The sequence below is a fragment of the Leptopilina boulardi genome, unplaced genomic scaffold (genome assembly GCF_019393585.1).
Source record: "Leptopilina boulardi isolate dan_hultmark-lab unplaced genomic scaffold, ZJU_Lbou_2.1 LbouV2_249, whole genome shotgun sequence".
In the NCBI taxonomy this organism is placed as follows: domain Eukaryota; kingdom Metazoa; phylum Arthropoda; class Insecta; order Hymenoptera; family Figitidae; genus Leptopilina; species Leptopilina boulardi.
In genome coordinates, this window is record NW_026137806.1 from 934,080 (window position 1) to 946,339 (window position 12,260).

The following is a 12,260-nucleotide window of genomic DNA, read 5'->3' on the forward strand; positions in this document are numbered from 1 at the left end:
CGCGGTTGAAAGTGATAGAATATTTTGTGAATAACAAAAATTATCTTCCAATTTTAATGTAAATAAAAAATATATATCAATAATTAAGATCAGTGTGTTATCAATATTCAAGATTTTAACTAATTTTTCTTGGTAAATGTAAGAATTTTTAATATTTTGTCAAATTTGATGACGCTTTGGAATTTAACCTAAAACATGACTACACGAACAATTTCACATTTCAATTCTACATCTGTTCGGATAGTTGTCCACTGTATTTTAGAGACAAAATTTAAAAGAAAAATTAAATTAATATTTGAAAATTCGTATTTTATATTTATTTAACTGTTTTTATTTATTTACAGAGCCAAAAGATAGAAAAAAGTCATCTCGGAAAAAAAGGAATTTTGATTTTGATGAGATGACAAATGACAACTTTTTTTACTAAATCTTCGAATAAGTAAGTCTCTCTTGTCTTTTTTTTGTGTAAATATTTATTAGTATAAGCAATTTCCTGATTTTGATAAAGAAAATTATTTTTTTTACTTTTTAATTATTAGTTGTTTATAAAGTTTATAATTTTTAACAATTTTTCGAATGAAAATTACATTGAAGTTACTCTTAATTAATAACACAAATATTGTTAATTAATTATAATTTACCAAAAATTGTGATATTAAGAGGTTTTATTTTTTAAAATCAATAAATAATGAAATTAATTTTAGATTTGAAAATCTTAATTTATGTTTTTATATAAAATAATTTTTTGTCTTAATTTATAGAGTTGTCCAATACGTGAAGGATGGGTGTTTGTTGCGGAGCTGCTCCTGGAGGAGATCTTGCATGGCTGAGTCGCAGTTCAATGTAAATATTTTAAATATTAACATATTTAAAAGTAATAATAATTATAAGAACAATGTATAATAATTAATAATATTTAGAATTTTAAATATTTCATTTTCACATGTAACATAATAAATTATTATGTATTTTTTTCAGACAATTGATCCAGTAGCGGAAAGATTCGTCCACTTAAAGAGTGAATATGCTGTCAACGTATATATTTTACACGACGCTGAAATTCCCCCTTATAGGTGATTATTTTTCAGAAATATCAATAAATAAAATAAATAAAAATAGTTGAAAATTTATTGTACTATATTTAAAAATAATTTGATAGTATTAAGGATTTTTAATATTTTATTTTACATTATTCTTTTTTTTTCAGGTAGATATTCCAAAAGAAGGAAGATTTGTCCTTTTATTAAAAGGATATGCTGTCATCGTATCTCAGACACTTCGCAGAAATCTCACAATATAGGTGAGTGTTTTAATTAATTTTATTTACAAATTCAAAAATGATAATTGACTTAAAAATTCACACATAAAAATTTGTAACTGGGTTTAATTATTATTTTGTAATTAATTACACGTACGTAAAAAATTAGAAAACTAAATTAATTTAATTGATTAAAAAATAATAACTCAGCATTTAATAGTGTTTTAAGATTATAATTTTTTTTATTTTTTCAGCTCCATTCCAATTTTCCAAATATCTGAAGAGACTAGGAAGGATGTGGAAGAAGAAAAGTGGTCCCAGCATACATCTTTTTTTTTATAAATTTTTTTTTTCACTTTTTATTTTTTTTTTTATGAGATTTTTTTTTGTGCTCCCAACCTTTCGTAGAAGTGCGAGCAAGAAAGAGGGATCTTTGGGAGTTGGCCTGAAGCGCTCGAGAAGTGGCGATGACGTTATTGCACCGACGTGGGATTCGCCGGTCGGTGAGTCGTTTTTTCTTTAACCCCTTCCCTGTTTAAAATAGTTATTGTTTTATGATTTCAATTAAAAATAGATTCATAAATTTAAAATTAATTTTATGGATATTTTTAAATTACAAATTTTTTTGATTTTTAAAAAAGTAGATATCGATCTAAATAAAATATTAAAATTTAAAGAAAAAAACAGGGAAGGAAATTCGACAACATAGTGACACCATTGACAAAATTTATTATTTTCTATTATTGTTAGGAGTAATCTAAAAAAAAAACATGTGACATTTTCGGAAATTTAACCCCTTCATAATTTGTAACACTCCCTATATCCTAAAGTATTACATGTTTTGTGGATTACTGCCTTAATATTACGTAAATTAATATTTTTTGTCAATGTTTTTTTCATTGTTTATTCATGTATGTTATTTATTTATTGTATTTTCAATATTTTTAATGTTTTGTAAGTTTTCTTATTGAGTCAAAGTAATTTTATTTTTTTTTTTATTAAGATAAAGTAATTTAAACTAAATTTATAAACTTTTATCATTAAATAATTTAATGAATTAATCTTGTTAATAATTTTTCAATTTTTGTAAATTTGTTATTTAATTCTTAAAAGTTAATGCATGTAAAATTAAAAATTTATAGTTTTTTGATAATTTTCTAATGAAGAACTAATTGAATGTTTTTTTTTCAGAAAAGATCGCTCAGGTGACGGTTGCGTCCCGGGACGTTAACCCTAGTGTAGGTAATTTTGCACCTGGGCGGTATTAGTTTCGTTTTAAAATATATCTGTAGGTAGGGAAATCGGGAAAGTAGGCAAAATTTTTTTTTTTCGTTTTAAATATAGCTGTAGGTAGGGAAATCGGATAAAAAATGTAAGTAAAAAAATAAGTAACTGGAGTACCAGTGAAAATTTACTTTATTTTAATATTTTATTCTTTTGTCACTATGTTGTTTTACATTTTAATGTTTTGTTTTCGTTTTCTGTGTGTTTTGTATTGGGATGTCCGCTGGGGGCGTGGTTTAGCATTTTATCCTACGTTCAGTAGTACCATTTTTCACCACTATGTCTGAAAGTTACACTGATTGGTTTAAACTGGACAAAAATTGACAAACATCCTACTTTCAAGGGTTAACAATTTTTCCAACAGAGAGCGCTTCACAGTAACGGACATCCCAATATGTTTCTAAATGTTTTGTGAATTTTTTATTTAATTGATGATCATTATTTTCAGATGTATCATCGTGGTGAGCAATAATCTTTTTTTTTCAATTTTGATAATCATTCATTTTTTCAGGAATGTATAATTAATATTTTTAATTTATTAATAGAATTTATTATTCTATATTTATCATATATTAATATTTATTTACCGTTATAGAAAATAATATATACTGAAATTAGTTAACATTTTAGTTAATTTGATTTATATTTTTACACTTTTAGTGTAAATTGATATTTAAAATACACAAAATGTTAACTTTTTGAGTACATTTAATATTTAAATTGAATTTAAATTACAAATTTTTTTAATTATCTTTTATTGGAAATTTTGCGGATATTTTTTTTTTTTATTATTCAGCATTGCGATTGTTTAAATCGCTGTTTTAGTTTTTGAACGGGTAGATTTTTTTAAAAAATTTTGTTCATTTATATGCAAATAAATTGACAAAATTTAACTTTTTTTTTTGCATTAAAGGTGCTTATATACCTCAAATTTCGATCAGATGAACATTATTTCTGGACCGTGAAAATGCGTGAAAAGTCATTTTCACGGCGGGTATTTTTGAATTGTTTTATACAAAAAATGTTTTTTTAAGAAATATAATATTAAATAATTGTTTTAATATGTAAGAACACTTTAAAATAGTGATAGAGAGATGATTTGATTAAAAAATTTAGCAAATTTTGCTTTAAAACGTTTTCTGCTACAAGAAAGTGTAAAATGACGATGTTTGTGAAATGGTTTGTACAGTGCTTCTTCCTTGTTAGTGTCTCAGAGTTTTGTTTATGTTATGTCGGTTCTTTTTAACTTGTAATAAATAATGAGTGCTGAAAATAAATCGGTAAGTTGAAATGTTTATCAAATAAATTTAAATTCAACTAATTGTTTCGAATAACTGAAAGAAACATGTACACATGTATGTACACTGTACAAACCATTTCACAAACATCGTCATTTTACACTTTCTTGTAGCAGAAACGTTTTAAAGCAAAATTTGCTAAATTTTTCAATCAAATCATCTTTTTATCACTATTTTAAAGTGTTCTTACATATTAAAACAATTATTTAATATTATATTTCTTAAAAAAAACATTTTTTGTTTAAAACAATTCAAAAATACCCGCCGTGAAAATGACTTTTCACACATTTTCACGGTCCAGAAATAATGTTCATCTGATCGAAATTTGAGGTATATAAGCACCTTTATTACAGTTTTTACGTAATTATATGCAAAAAAAATTTCGAATTACATATATTTACCATTAGAGTGTGACTTATTCCCAACCCTGAGAATTCGTGCCTAAACCTAACCTTCTTATACAAAACAACATAACCTAAAAATTTTGTAAATTGACAAATTTGACATTTGAATATAATTTGAATTAAAAAGTGTTAAAAATCATATTTACTTAAATTTGTGTAAATAAAATAATAAAATTTCACAATGTGTGCAAAGAAAGCATTAACGCAACAAGAATTGCGTAAAATAATGAACAATACAAAACAAAAATTAGGTGTACAGAAGAAAATAGAATCGCCATTGGCAAAATATCCTTTTATTATTATTTTTAAATATTATTAATAATGTTATGAAAACATTCATTCGTTTATTCGTGAGAGCAAATAAAAAATAAATTTTCTGAATCTAGCTTTCAAAGAAATTTTTTTAATTAAATTCATATTTTTTTCATTTTAAAACTCAATTTCTTGAAATTTATTAATGTTTATTTATATTTAACCTTAACGATATAATCACGTATAATTCATTAGGACAATTAACTTGTATTATTTGCAAGATTACCATCAGCAATGAAGCAGCTTGGCCAATTCATATAAATTCGAAAAAACATAAAGAAAATATTGAAAATGCAAAACAACAACTTGAAAAAGCAAAATCTTCTGTTTCGGGACAAAAAAGATCGTCTTCTACATTTCAGGAGCCACAACCAGTTAAAAAAGTTAAGGGTATTCTTAAAAATTCAAATTCACGAACTACAACAATTTCACAAACAAAATCTCAATTACCTGCTGATTTTTTCGATAATAAATCATCAACGATAAAAAGTGGTTCATTAACAAATGGTAAAACTAATTCTGTAAAAATTTCATCAAATATTGAATCATCAGAAAGTATGATAGTCGATGAAGAATGTGATGATAATGATGATAAACAATTGAAAGCTAAGGATAATGCATCGGCACTTCCTGAAGGATTTTTCGACGATCCAGTTTTAGATGCTCGAGTAATTTATTTCAATTAATTTTTCTTTATTATTAAATTTTGTTTTTATAGAAAATATATTGTTAAAATTGAAAAAAAAAATTTTAGGTAAGAAATGTAGAGTACAAGGATCCAATAGAAGAGGAATGGGAAAAATTTAAAAAGGAAATTAAAGAGGAAGAGGCACAGGCAAATCAAATAATAGCAGATGATCAGGAAGAGGCGACGGCAAAAAGACAAGAGGACGTAATAGAAGAACAATTACAACGATTATCAAAAGTAATGGATCTTGTTAGGCTTAAAGAAAAAATGCAGTCTATCGATAGAAAGCAAGAAAATTTAGAAAAAGAATCATCATCAAGCGATGACGATGATGTTGATGAGTTCCTTGATTGGCGAGCAAAGAAATCATATAAATAATATTTATTTATATATTTAAATGTACAATATATTAAATTAAATAAATTTTTCATTGTTCTTTAAATGTATTAATTATTTCATTTTTGTATTTTAATTACAAAAATCTAAATAATAAATTATGAATTAACATAATTTACTAACATAAATTGAAAAAAAAATTGGGATCTAATTGAAATATCTTTAAAGAGTTATAATAATTTTTATTAAGTATGAAGTACATAGTAGATAAAGGTACAATTTGTGTGTAAGCTGTATAGTATATGAAAAATGAAAAGTTTAATATATAAAGGCTAGAAGATAAGGCTACATCACTAGAATAATTTATCGTATATTATATCGTATATATTATATGTAAATTGTAATATACTGATAATTTTGTAATTACGTAATTATAATGATTGATATCAATGAATTCGCTCAAGATATTTGTATATCAAGCTAATCAGCATTAATTGTCAAATTACATTCCGAAGTAATTTCTTATAAAATATCGATTCTAAAAAAAAAGAGGGACTCACGTGCTACCCGCACCTATTTGTAAATATATATATATATATATCATTTGCACTTATTTTTAAGCGCTGGAAATTCGCATTCCTTTGAAATTCGTGCCTAAAAGTCACTTTTTTTTTTTTTTTTTTTTTTAATCTCTACTATAATATAATTTGACTAGAATGAACTCGATTTTTTACTGGTTCCGTAGAGTGACAGTGAGATAGATTACAATATGAAAATGAAAAATGATTCTTCAAAAATTTTATCGCCTTTCCAAACCAAAAGATTTTTTATTTCATAGATTTTAATTTTTTTTTCCCATTGCAATTTATTTATATATCTAATTAATCCAAAAGAATTGAATTTTTTTTCTTTCCATTAAATCTTTCGTGTTTTGTATTCAATCATGAGATATATTATTTGAGAATTTAATTCGCATTATTTTTTTTGAGAATTTTAATTCTAAATTTTATTTCAAGAGTTGAATAGATATTTATGATTTATTCTCAAGGTTTGGAAATTATAAAGCGAGAAGATTTGAAGTCATATATAATTAAATGTAAAGCTTTAAGTCTCATATATCAAATTGTTGTCTAGGATTTATATAATAGATTCGAAATGGGATTTTCGAGAAATTTCTTAAATGTTAATCGATTTCGATGTGTCGTTAATGAAAAAAAATATAGTAAAGAGAAGGTTGCATACAAACGCGGATTGTGCGACTGTACCTTGTATAGCATACAATCTAAATTATATATAAGTATATATTTGTATTTTTTTAACGAACTAGAATTCTCAAATAGAAGATTAATGCTATATAGTCTTAGTGTAATTTCTTTTTTTTTTTTATTTTTTTTATTTTTTATATATTTATCTTTCAACTGATATATATATATCTCTTATAATATGTACAATTTGTTGTACTGATTGAATCCTGTCAATTTTTATCGTCCAATGGGGACTCACTGATTTATTTTCTTTTTTTTTACTTTTTAGTTTATTTTAGAAATTCATCATGCTAATTTATAATTGTGTGTGTGTAACAAAGTTATCCAATATTTTGCGATTTCCAAACCTCTAACTTAAAAATTAAATTCTTTTAATTTTTTTTTCCTTTGAAAAAAAAATTTGTTTTTCGAGTAAATTGTCTTTACGAATTTTTTTTTTAAATTGAGATCATTTATTATCACTTTTTAGGTCACGTTTGTCCAAATACTTCCCCATAATTGGAACAATCGTTACCAGTTATATTCTTTTTTTTTTTTTAAAAAATCAATTTTCAATAATTTAAATCTTTAAATAAATTTTTTTAGGTAATGTTTTTATCAACTGTTGATTTTTAGTTAATTAAATATTAATTTTCCTTTCGGATTGATTTTTTCAACAATTTTTTTTTTTATCATAATTTGATTGTTTATCAATAGAATATTTATTGAATTTTATATTAATAATACGATTGTCAATAAAGAATTATTTATTTTATTATCGAAATAAATTATCAACAGTTAATATTTTTGAATTTTATTTTCTTGTCTTTAGGTACAAAAAAAAATGTTTTAGAATATTAAAAGGATTGAAAAAAATAAGAACAAAAAAATTAATTAAAAAAAATTAGAGGGGAAATCGATTTTAGTGAAATAAAACAAAGATTTGAGAAATATTTTTTAAATTCAAAAAAATGAATCATGAATTAATTTGATTAATATTATTATGAGTTGAGTATATAATTGAAAAACATGCAAAGCATTTTCCTAAAATTATCTGGTCAAAAAATTTAGTCGAAAATTTGAAAAATTGAGTCCACAATCCAGTATGTTGTAAACATATATGTTTTTCTTTTCTTAAAAATCAATCTAATACTGATTTCATTTATATTTATTTTATTTATTTATATAATGTAAAAAGTGACGCGTAAATATTTTATTATATTTTTTGTAATTTTTATTGAAAGATAAATTTAGAGAACCTAATCCTGAAACAGAAACCTTCCCCTAATTTCCTTTCAGGGTTAGATAAGATCCTTCTGGAAACCAGGAGGCTGGAAAATTGATTGAATTTTCCAAAAAAAAATAAAATAATTTTATTTTTTCTTTTATAAAAGAACTAAAATTCTATAAGTCAATTTTTTATTTATAAAATATAAATAATTCTTATTGAATAAATGTTACTCGCAAAAAAATGGAAAAAAATTAATTAAAAGCAAAATTATTATATAAATAATTTTGTTTTTCTTAGACAAAAAAATTGTGCAAAATTTAGTATAGAAAAAATTAAATAAAACTTGAATTATTTAGATTAATTTATTTTTAAAAATAAATATTTTATTTCCTTTATAGAAATTGAAATTAATCTTTTTAGTTGTAAGAAATTTTCGAATAAACTTTCTTTGACAACGCAATAATAATAATAATTGAATAATGGAAAACTAATTGAATTTTCCCGCCTCAAACATAGGTTTTGTTTTGTAAGTTAACATATTTTTTTTTAATAAGCCTAAATATTATATTGATAAGAACTAGAATATTTTGACATTTTAATGATTTTGTCGCTAACCTACAGGAATGAAATGGTTCGATATCAGAGAGGCAATTACAGGTGCGGGATGAGAGTTCGTTCGATTGACCCAAGCGAGTCAATATATATATAATGACATGAAATTTTTATTTTTAAAAATTGCGTCGAATATTTGTAAATTTTATTCATAAATTTTATATAGCAAATACCATCTATTTAATATAATTTTAATATCACAATCATTATCATACAAATTTAATCCCGTCATGGATTAATTATTATTAGTAACATTAAATCATAATAAAAAAACACATAAAATTTATATAATGTATAATTACAATAATAATTAATATAATTATTATAATTACAATAATAATTATAAATAGAAAGAGAAAGAAAATAAAACCAATCTTTGACTGTTTTTAGTCACTCCATGTTTAATATATAAATTTTTATTAAATTTATTAATTATTAATTATTAATTATTAATTATTAATTATTAATTATTAATTAACATAAAAGGTATTATTTAATTTAATTTTAAATTTAATTTGTAATTATTAATTAAGATAAAATGTATTAAATAATTAAATTTAATAAAAATGTGTATTAAATTTTAATTGGATTTATTGGATTTATTTGATTTATATATAAAATAAATTAAACATTTTATTATTCAGATTAAAATTATGAAACATCTGTGATTATTTATGTATGACAATGAATCATGGTAATAATTTTATCTTAATTTATTAATATTGTAATTATTATTAATTGAATTTATGAATAAAAATTACAAATATATGATAAATAATTTTAAACAATAATTTAATAAATAATAATTGAAAATTTAATATATATATAATTAAATTGCAAATGCATACGAATTATATAATGTATAATTTGATAATTAGAAGTAAAGACTCAATCATAAAGTAGCATTATTATAGTCCCTTTAGACGATAGACTAGAATTATAGCTTTGGTATAATGCTGCAGAGATAGTGTCAAGCCTCCTTTTATTATTTTTGAAATATATAATATTATAATATCTCATATAATAATATATAGCATATTATATATGAAATATCCTAATGACGTATTAATATATTTTTTTTCTTTTTTTTTTTTTTTTTTTGACAGCGTGTAGGCACCGAATTGCAAAGACGTATAATATATTTATATATCATTATTACAGGACTAAGTGCACGTCATTATAATATAATATCGCTCTTTAATTATATAATTTTTATTTATTTATATAATTATTTAATCGGTATATCATAACGATTATAAATTAACAATGTAATCATATTCTCATATTTACATAATATAGATTATTGTAATTTATTGAAAAAAAAAATTAAGTTTTTTTTCTTTTTTTATAATAATTATAATTATGTCAAATAATTATAATTGTTCGTTTTACAATTTTTTATGATATAATATATAATTGTAATAATAATAATATTAATAATATTAATAATAATAATAATAATAATAATAATATTAAATTACAATTATATATGTAATAAAAAATTGTTATCATTGTAATTAAATTTTCTTGATAATTATAATCATTAACTGAAATAGTGGTTTTTTTTAAATATAATAAATTATTAATCGTGGTATATCGACGATTCTACAATTATAGTGAATTCGAATTTCTAGAATTTGTACTACTTTGGTTATATTTCTTCCTCAACTAGTCTAGATCTACAAATTTTCTGCAATTTTTTTTTTTTTATTGGCTTCAGTTTTCTTATTATAGTCTCTAATAAATAGAAATTATAAATACATCTTCAGATTTCTGATGATAATTTTCAAATATTATTTTTTTTTTTTTGTATAATATAAAAAGATTACATTACTCTTAATAATTTAAATAAAATTTATTTAATTAATTTGAAAAAAAATTATTATTATTTGAAAAAGTATATAAAATATCAACTAGCTAACATAATAAAAACATTGGCTCGACGATCAATGAGGTTAAGCAACGATGAGTGTTGTTATAATTTAGATAGGTGGCCGCCATAACGTTTATTTCGCTAAATAAATTTTTAACCAAATTTTCTTAATCGAGAATTTTTATCTCCCTTAAGCACATTCTTTGAAAAAGTGAACAAAATTTTTTCATTCAAATTCCTCGAAAGTAATAGTCAATAATTATTCATTTGCGTTTGTTTTTGGATTTTTATTTTCATAGTTCTTTTAAATTTCTATTAATTACGTGCATTATTATAGATATTTTGGAACTAGTTTTCTTGAATTGTGTCAATTTTTTGTTTTTCTTTAATAATTTGGGAAATATAAATGTATGTTGATGATTATTATTTTACTCCGTTTTCAATTAATATAAATGTATGTTAGGATATATAAAGTTTTTAATAAAATGTAAAAATTTTCTCTAAATCAATGAACAGAGTTTTCTTTCTATTAATTTTCGGCAAAAAATTTTTTTCACCGATTAAAATTAAGAAGAAAACTTTATTTATGATTTAGAGAAAAATTATAAACATTTATCTATTTTATTATTTATTAATAAAATATATAATTAAAAATTAAATTTTTTTTTTGTAAATTAAATTCATTTATTTGTGATTAACATCAATATTGATTAAAACATTGATTTGAAAAGTTCTTTTAATTTTATAGATGAAAATTGATAAGAAAAATTAGTCATAAAAAATAGATAAATTTTTATATTTTCATTTTTAACTTTAATATAAATAGATGAAAATTTCTTATATTCTAATTATAGATTAAAAAATTTTAAGATTTAATTAATAAAGATTAAAATTTCTAAATTCTACATTTTAGAGACAAAAAATTATTTAAATATTCCATTATATTATAAATATTATAATGATATTATATATATATTTAATATGATAAATAGTATCATTAAAATATATTTATAAAATCAGAAGAAATTATTATATAGGGTGTAGTAAATTCCAATTTAGTAAATATATTATTTTATATTTATATATATAAAGTTATATTTAGATTTAATAGTATAGAGTGTAGTATATTAGTAACAATATTTTATTTATAGAAGCAATTATTTATATTTAATACTTAATATTAATAATTATCAATATTTCTTATTTTATAATAATCACATTCACACAATTTTTCACTGAATATTGAAACCTATCCGACGGTTTTAATTCTTGAAGTAGTTTTTTAAAGAAATTAAATACAAGCTTAAAGTTTATTATAAGTATCTTAGAATATATAATAAGTGTATATATTTAAGGCAATACCAAAATTTGCAAAAAAAAGTATTTTTTTTAAATTTATTTTTTATATATGTTCATTAATTTTTTTTTTTTTGTAACAATTTTTGATAATTTTTGTATTGCTTTAACAATATTTATATATATTGTGATATTATATTTTATGAATAATTATTGTACATTATTATTGTATATAATATTTCATGTTATATATTATTCAATTATGTAGATTTTATTATGATAATGTTAAATAGATACTTAATTAATTAGATTTCTGAAAATCGCGTTTTAATACGAATATTTGTAGATTTCTTTTTTATATTATGAAAAGCAAAAAAAAAAATCAAAGAATTGTCTCTGAATTTGTTTTTATTAATATTTTTTA

The 12,260-nt window shown here is 21.5% G+C and overlaps 1 protein-coding gene across 1 annotated transcript; it reads left to right on the forward strand.

Moving 5' to 3' along the window:
- The first annotated feature begins 4,297 nt into the window (after positions 1–4,297).
- LOC127280685 (zinc finger protein 830) lies at positions 4,298–5,686 on the forward strand. Its single transcript, XM_051303863.1, has 3 exons — positions 4,298–4,529; positions 4,738–5,224; positions 5,311–5,686. Exons 1-3 carry the CDS (start codon positions 4,426–4,428, stop codon positions 5,620–5,622), a joined length of 903 nt encoding a protein of 300 aa, XP_051159820.1. The 5' UTR covers positions 4,298–4,425; the 3' UTR covers positions 5,623–5,686.
- Positions 5,687–12,260: the final 6,574 nt, after the last annotated feature.